This window comes from Populus trichocarpa, chromosome 11 (genome assembly GCF_000002775.5).
Source record: "Populus trichocarpa isolate Nisqually-1 chromosome 11, P.trichocarpa_v4.1, whole genome shotgun sequence".
NCBI lineage: Eukaryota > Viridiplantae > Streptophyta > Magnoliopsida > Malpighiales > Salicaceae > Populus > Populus trichocarpa.
The window spans coordinates 14430971-14439623 of record NC_037295.2 but is presented as its reverse complement, the minus strand read 5'-3'; the positions used below and the strand labels follow the sequence as shown (position 1 = coordinate 14439623).

The following is an 8653-nucleotide window of genomic DNA, read 5'->3' as shown; positions in this document are numbered from 1 at the left end:
AGCATGCATGCAAACTTATCCATTTATGTTTTAAGTTAATATATTAATATATTTTTTTAGTATTTGTAGTGTAATTCACTTGTATATTTAAGTATTTTATAACTTTTTCATAGAAAATTAAAGTTTGATTTGCAGATTAAACATATCAAATTATTTGGTAATAAATTGTTATGTTGTGCAATGAGTAATATCACCTGTTTGATAATCTAAATAAATATTACCAACTTAAATTAAACGTTTTCTTTATCAAATTAAACATTAAAAAAAAAAACTAAATGAGTTGTTTACGAGATGAAGTCTTTCTCCGAAAAACAAAACACAAATATCATAAAAAAACATGATAAAAAAGAAACAATAATCAAAACATCACATGGTTTTCTTAAAATAAATAGAAATAAAAAATAATTTAATTGAAATCCATATAAATTGCGAACTACTAAACTTAAAATAAAATAAAACAATTAAGATTAGTTAATTTTAAAATATTTAAGATTATTAACTATGTTACTAAATATTATTTAATTACTATATATAAAACAAAAATGATTGAGGTTATTTAATTCTAAAATATTTAAATTTATTTGTATGTTTTAAATAAAATAAGTAGCATTTGATTTAGAAAACAAAATTTAATGCTTTTTGAGATGAGATCTAATATATCTTTAATATGTTTTTTTATATATAAAAATTACCTTTCGCTCTCAAAATGTAAACAAATGATTTTTAATTTTTTTTATCAAATAAGTTTTGACAATTTAATTACTTTACTTTAAAACAAAGCAACAAAAGCTAGAAAAAACAGGCTTTTAGTTATTGTATCACTATTTTGCCATGGTAATGTCCATGAATTTTTATTTGATGGAATCTAATCAGGAGCCGCTACTTTAATTTTTATCCTGAAGAGTGAAATGCTACCTGCCTTGAGCGATAAAAGAAAAAAAAAAAACTTTGTAAGAATACTCTTACAAAGTTTTTTTTGTAATTCAATTTAATATTTCTACAAGAAGAATTTTAAAATATATTGTTCATAGATATTTCGAGTTGGTTGCCAGGAAAATCCCAACCCGTCAAAAAAAATGGCTAATAATAATATAATGATAGTGCAGCAGAGTACAAGGAAATTCTACAATATTGCTATTCTCGAAGCAGGGTGACCATTCTGATGCAAGCAATGACAACAAAAGCGAAGCACCTAGAAGTAAAAGGGAAACTGAAAATTCCACAGAGGACTCATCTTCTGCTATAAATTCTTGTTTTCGCCTCAGTTCCTCATTGCAAATTGAAAAAGGAAACAAATTACTGAGAAAAATCTTGATTCTCTTTGTGCAACAAATGGCTAATGAAGTGGTTCTACTGGATTTTGAGATGAGTCCCTTTGCAGCAAGGGTGAGGATAGCTTTGGAAGAGAAGGGAATAGAATATAAATCTAAGGTAGAGGACTTGAGCAACAAGAGCTCTACTCTTCTCAAGATGAACCCAGTTCATCAGCAAATCCCTGTCTTAATCCATAATGGGAGACCCATCTGTGAGTCAATGATCATAGTTCAATATATTGATGAGGTTTGGAGCCATAAACCTTCATTGTTGCCTTCTGATCCTTATCGACGTGCACATGCCAGGTTTTGGGCTGACTACATCGACAAGAAGGTAAGTTCCTAGTACTGATTTGTTTTCTCTGTCTTACTCTGTTTAGTTTTTGAAAGGAAACATTAATGAAGTATTGACATGCAAATTGGTTACGTCCAGATTTATCCTATTGGAAGGAATCTATGGGCATCTGAAGGTGAGGTCAAAGAATCATCGAAGAAGGACTTGTTTCAGTGCTTTAAAATCTTGGAAGAAGAACTCGGAGACAAGCAATATTTTGGGGATGAGAGCTTTGGCTATATAGACTTGGCACTTATTCCGTTCTACAGCTTCTTTTACACCTTTGAGACCCTAGGAAACTGGAGCATGGTAGCCGAGTTCCCTAAGCTCGTGAAGTGGGGTGAGAGATGCTTGCAAAAGGAGAGCGTCTCCAAGTCTTTAAGTGACCAAAAGGAGATTTATGAAGCTGCTTTGCAGATCAAACAGGAACTGGGGATTGAATAAATATATAATACTGCAAAAGAAGCTTGATATTGTGGCATTTTATGTTTTTCAACTTTTGTTTAGTAATTTTATTTTCATATATAGTTCAAGTATCTTAAAATACATAATTCAAGAAAAGATTTAGTAACTTAAAAATACAATAGAATTATTATTCATGTTCATAGATTTTTATTAACTAACCATTAATAAACCTAAAACAAACAAATCAAATTTGTTGTCTCAGGTGATCTAAAAGATTGTTAGGCTATAATTTGCAAGCATGCAAACAATGTTATATGAAATAGTACATTCAAAACAAAAACCAATTTAAATGATGATGAAATACAACAGGATGGGAATAAATTTCCAAGAAAATAATTATGTTGCAGTGCCTACTGGTTTACATTCAAAATAGTGCATGCTTGAATTTTAGAGCAAGGAGCAGAATTCTGTGATACTACTTCGAGAGATCTGAGATACCAACTCAGAGATGGAGGGGGAGAAGTCAAAGGGTAGACAATAAACTCAAAGGGTAGACATACCAATACTCAGTGTATATTGGGATTTCCAAACACAAAGTCAAAGATTTAGGACCATTTAAGTGAGTTTGCATGTCTAGAATCTGTCAAATTCAAGGGAATGTTCATTTTACATGTCTGGGATCTGTTAAATTCATTGCCTAGCCTGGGAACCTTGTGACTGCCTCACCGCTACAACAAGGCAAGCAACGAACTCTTCTTAGTTGGACTCAAAATAGTATGAGCTAAAGGATTTCATCTTCCATGTAATTAATCATAACAAAAATTCTGATAAGGCGTTTCTTTAAAATATTAGTCTAACAGAGAGCAAGTACATACATGATCCGAACTTTAATGAGGACCAAAATCAGTAGACAAAGCCAACCTTAAGAGAATCTCAACAAAAAATTTCCTAATGTGTTCCTCAAATCCCTTTCATGGTTTCCCTCCACTTGCTTCTTCATGTGCTGATCAGTTTGGCCAGAGTATGAGTAAAATCTAGGAAAGTAAAGTAATCTCCTTCCCCAGAATTTAGCACTAGACCTAACAAAATGGCTACTCCAATCCAGTTTACTGCAGAATTAGTCTCTGGTTTGTAATTTAGGCCTCTAAACACTTGCTAAGAAATACCTGCTAAAGATTACCATATCTAAGAGTCCTCTAAACACTGACATCTCTAAGCCAATGGCAGTAGCAATAACAGAAGTGCCAAACTGACAAATAACTACTGCTCAAAAGAAGAAGTTGTTGTTTGTTTTGACAAATAACAAGATCTTGATAATTCAGTGTGGATCTGTGCTTAGCAGTCCAAGACCAAAACAATTGTTTTGTGGTTAGGGAAGTGGAACTGTCATAGCATATAGGTACATTGATCTACACTCCTTCACTTTGTATTTGTCTTCTTGTTTTGAGCGGTTTAACAAAACCAACAAAATAATTCTAATTACAGAAGAAATCCCTTATTGTATAGGCTTCTCTTTGCAAAAAACGAGCTATCTGGTAATGTTTTAGGAATTTCATTTCTTTCTGCTGGTTGTTATGAACCAATTTTGATGTGGGGAGGAAAAAAAATTTATTTTAAAGATGACTGTGAATGAAAGCGGGGTATAAAAAATAATACTCCCTACAGGAAGAGAAAGAGAAATAGGAATGTGGAGAAATGGATAAGTGTGTTTCATAGGAATGGTGACTCAGAATTGAAAGACTAGTGGATTGGACTTTTGGGACAGGGAAGAGGAAAAGGTGAAGAAGTAGACGATGTTTCTCTAAGCAAATTTTAATTTAAGACAATAAATGTAGAGCAGACCAAAGTTTTTTTTTTATTATTATTATTAACGTGGGTGTTTGAGTCAGCTTCCGCGTATCTTGATTAATTTTACAGGCTCTAAAGTTAACAATTATATAAGTCTCCAATGACTCTGAAATTTATGAGACTCGAACCAGTAATTTTTAAAAAACAAACCTAAAATCTAGCCAATAAAACTACAGAGTCTTTGAACAATACAAAGACTGTCCCTTTCTTTACTCACATATAATTGCGTTTGGTATTGGTGGCGGCGGCAAGGTGCTTCTTCTCCTCGACCTCTCACGTGATCTTTTTTTAGTACTTGAAGTTGGAAGCTTTGATTTCAGTGTGCTCATATTGCGCTTCCCTTCTCCTTTAACTTACTAGTTACCACTACTTTGGATTTTTGCTTTATCAAAACAAATTAACATTCTATAATGGAAGTCTCATCAAGCTATTATCCAAAATGATCATATCTTAATTTGAAACTCAAAATTATTCAATTATTTACAACATTTGATTACTATTAACTACTCTACTAATCAACTTCTTAATTTTTCCTAAAAAGGTATTGGTATTATTTGACCTGGCTAATTCCTTGGATACATACCAATGATTACTTCCGTACGCATCCATTATTTTGAACTAACAACTTTAGATGTGTGAATCAAAAAGAGAAGAGAAGAAAAGTCTTTAATATATATAATTATTTGCACCTAAACAGTATATATATTATAAGGAATCTAAAACATACGGTCCATTGAGGTTGTAAAACACAGATTTAGTTAGCATAATTTTTTTTATTAACGTAGGTGTTCGGGCCAGCTTGCGCGCATTTCGACTAATCTCGCTGGCCCTGAAGTTAACGACCATGTAAACTTCCAATGACTATTATATTAGCAACCACATGGCTCAAACCTGGGACCACAGGGAAAGCAAACCTCTTGATCCAAAGCTCTTACCACTAGACCACCTACTACCTGAGACCACATTTAATTAGCACAATTGAAACATATAGTTTAAACTTACAAATGACATTGGAGAGAAAGAGTGAGAAACATTAAGTTAGTTCCATAATCTTTATACTATCATATATGAACTTCGACCATTGTATGATGGAAATGAATATCCCACAAAACAATTATGAAAGAATAGAGTTAAAATTGTTCGAGTGTATTTGAGAGTGTTGTTGCGGTTTCTTTTTAAAATATTTTTTACTCGAAAATGTATCAAAATAATATTTTTTTATTTTTTAAAAATTATTTTTAACATGAACACATCAAAACGATCTAAAAACACCAAAAAATATTAATTTAAAGCTAAAAAAAATTAAATTTTTTTAAATTTTTTCAAAATTTTTTTTAAAACACAAAAACAAACAGAATAACATGAATATTATTCTCACATGTATTTTTTATTTTTATCTAAGACGTCATGATTTTATAACAACGAAGATAGAAAATGAAATATATAGAATTAAAATGTCGGGTGTAATCCATAATAAATGTCCAATAATTGAAGGATATCGTTTAATAGAAGAAATAATAATAATAATAAAAAAAACATTATAAATTGTACATGTTGGGCTAAATTAACATAGGAAAACAAGACGATTAAAATGGAGTATTATAACTGGAAAAAAGTGTATGTTTAAAAGTCTACTGGAAAGATAAGATTCGTGCCATTACCCTTTTAAGAAATTGTGGCTTAGGCAAGGGGTCCACGTGTGAAATAGTCAGGTAGAGGAGGCGCGGCGGCCGCTCATGGTGGGGCCCACATTTGTTTCTTGTAACCCATTTTCAAAGATTTTTCATCTTAATGCCATGGTGAAGCGGGTGCCTATGATATTGACAACCGTCCAATAGATGCAAGCGACGTGGCAGTTATCACGTGAATACATGTACGGATTTTCAGAGGAAGCGACATGTGTGGTGATGATGTGTTGGAAGGTGACAGACAGTTGAAACCGGCGCGTCGGCTGCTGTGTGGGGGAATTCAATAAGGGACATGCGGGTGAGGGAAGGGATAACTTGTTGCGTGACACGTGGGGAGCTGTGAGAGAAGATAGACAAAGACAAGGTTATAAAGCAACCGCCAAAAAGAAAATGAGGTGCATAGTTACAACTTACAAGGTTTGGGCGGCTGGCTGCCTTTAAAGCCGCGTCGCGTTTACGTGGAAAACTACTATAAGTATTCTTAATAAATTCATATAATATTATTAAGACAATCCAATTTGAACTATCTTCTCCGGGATTTTAAAAAGGAACTTTTGGAATACCAACAGGCATTAAATAAAATAAAATAAAAATAAAATACTCTATTTCACTTTGATGTAAAAGCGTAACAATGAATTTATTGTTTTAATAATATTATATGAATTTATTGTCTTAATAATATTATATTGGATATTAGCTTTTATTTTATTATTTTTTCTATTTTCTTTATTTTTTTGTTTTATTTTATTTGTTATTTGTGCAGATTCGATAAGTTCATAACATAAAAAAAAAAGAAGACAAAATGAATTAAAGTAAAATTCTTATGAATAGGCTCTTTAAATGATGAACAAATCCGTATGCATTCGCTCATCTAAAATGGAGTCAACCTCCCATTGCGTATTGGTACTTATCTGGTATAGAATAGATTTGCTTCTCTTTGTTCCTACAAACAGAATTGTGACATTCTGACTAAAATACTAAAAAAAAAAATGGAATCCTTTCTCCAAGATAATCCACTGAAAAAGGGAGGTCCATAACATAGTTTTTTCAGTGCAATAAAGTTACATAGTGTCTATCTTTCGTTGATAAGGGGGTATTCCATGGGTTTGCCTTGGTATCATGTTCATACCGTCGTATTGAATGATCCCGGTCGTTTGCTGGCTGTCCATATAATGCATACAGCTTTGGTTGCTGGTTGGGCCGGCTCGATGGCTCTATATGAATTAGCAGTTTTTGATCCTTCTGACCCCGTTCTCGATCCAATGTGGAGACAAGGTATGTTCGTTATACCCTTCATGACTCGTTTAGGAATAACCAATTCATGGGGTGGTTGGAGTATTACAGGAGGAACTATAACGAATCCGGGTATTTGGAGTTATGAAGGTGTGGCTGGGGCGCATATTGTGTTTTCTGGCTTGTGCTTCTTGGCAGCTATCTGGCATTGGGTGTATTGGGATCTAGAAATCTTTTGTGATGAACGTACAGGAAAACCTTCTTTAGATTTGCCCAAGATCTTTGGAATTCATTTATTTCTCTCAGGAGTGGCTTGTTTTGGGTTTGGTGCTTTTCATGTAACAGGATTGTATGGTCTTGGAATATGGGTGTCTGATCCTTATGGGCTAACCGGAAAAGTACAATCTGTAAATCCAGCGTGGGGTGTGGAAGGTTTTGATCCTTTTGTTCTGGGAGGAATAACCTCTCATCATATTGCAGCAGGGACATTGGGCATATTGGCGGGCCTATTCCATCTTAGTGTCCGCCCGCCCCAACGTCTATACAAAGGATTACGTATGGGAAATATTGAAACCGTGCTTTCCAGTAGTATCGCTGCTGTCTTTTTTGCAGCTTTTGTTGTTGCTGGAACTATGTGGTATGGTTCAGCAACTACCCCCATTGAATTATTTGGTCCCACTCGTTATCAATGGGATCAAGGATACTTCCAACAAGAAATATATCGAATAGTTGGTACTGGGCTGGCTGAAAATCAAAGCTTATCCGAAGCTTGGTCTAAAATTCCTGAAAAATTAGCCTTTTATGATTACATCGGAAATAATCCGGCAAAGGGTGGATTGTTCAGAGCAGGTTCAATGGATAACGGGGATGGAATAGCTATTGGGTGGTTAGGACATCCTCTATTTAGAGATAAAGAAGGGCGTGAGCTTTGTGTACGTCGTATGCCTACTTTTTTTGAAACATTTTCGGTTGTTTTGGTAGACGGAGACGGAATTGTTAGAGCCGATGTTCCTTTTCGAAGGGTAGAATCGAAGTATAGTGTTGAACAAGTAGGTGTAACTGTTGAGTTCTATGGTGGTGAACTAAATGGAGTCAGTTATAGTGATCCTGCTACTGTGAAAAAATATGCTAGACGCGCACAATTGGGTGAAATTTTTGAATTAGATCGTGCTACTTTGAAATCCGATGGTGTTTTTCGTAGTAGTCCAAAGGGTTGGTTTACTTTTGGACATGCTTCGTTTGCCCTGCTCTTCTTCTTTAGACACATTTGGCATGGCTCTCGAACCTTGTTCAGAGATGTTTTTGCTGATATTGATCCAGATTTAGACGCTCAGGTGGAATTTGGAGCATTCCAAAAACTTGGAGATCCAACTACAAGAAGACAAGTAGTTTGATACAACATTAATCTCTGATTTTGCGTCTCTATTTTCTTTTTGTAATTTGACATAGGGTACTGGGGACATCTTGATTTGAATCGCCGCCTTTTCTTTGTCTTGACTCTTGCTCTTTTTTATCCGGGAACGCTCTAAATAAACAGATATGGAAGCTATAATTGTAAACCACGATTGAATCTATGGAAGCATTAGTTTATACATTCCTCTTAGTTTCGACTCTAAGAATAATTTTTTTCGCTATCTTTTTTCGAGAACCGCCTAAAGTTCCAACTAAAAAGGTGAAATGATTTTTCATTATCTTAATTGAAGTAATGAGCCTCCCAATCTTGGGGGGCTCATTACTTCAACTAGTCCCCGTGTTCCTCGAATGGATCTCTTAGTTGTTGAGAGGGTTGCCCAAAAGCAGTATATAAGGCATACCCAGTAAAACTTACAAGT

At 34.1% G+C, this 8653-nt stretch overlaps 2 protein-coding genes across 2 annotated transcripts; both read left to right on the top strand.

Moving 5' to 3' along the window:
* The first annotated feature begins 1181 nt into the window (after window positions 1-1181).
* LOC112323310 (probable glutathione S-transferase parC) lies at window positions 1182-2252 on the top strand. The gene is made up of 2 exons (XM_024580891.2): window positions 1182-1647; window positions 1747-2252. Exons 1-2 carry the CDS (start codon window positions 1333-1335, stop codon window positions 2089-2091), a joined length of 660 nt encoding a protein of 219 aa, XP_024436659.1. The 5' UTR covers window positions 1182-1332; the 3' UTR covers window positions 2092-2252.
* A 4049-nt stretch (window positions 2253-6301) lies between these two features.
* LOC127904015 (photosystem II CP47 reaction center protein-like) lies at window positions 6302-8409 on the top strand. Its single transcript, XM_052445418.1, has one exon. It carries the CDS (start codon window positions 6689-6691, stop codon window positions 8213-8215), a length of 1527 nt encoding a protein of 508 aa, XP_052301378.1. The 5' UTR covers window positions 6302-6688; the 3' UTR covers window positions 8216-8409.
* The last annotated feature ends 244 nt before the right edge of the window (window positions 8410-8653 follow it).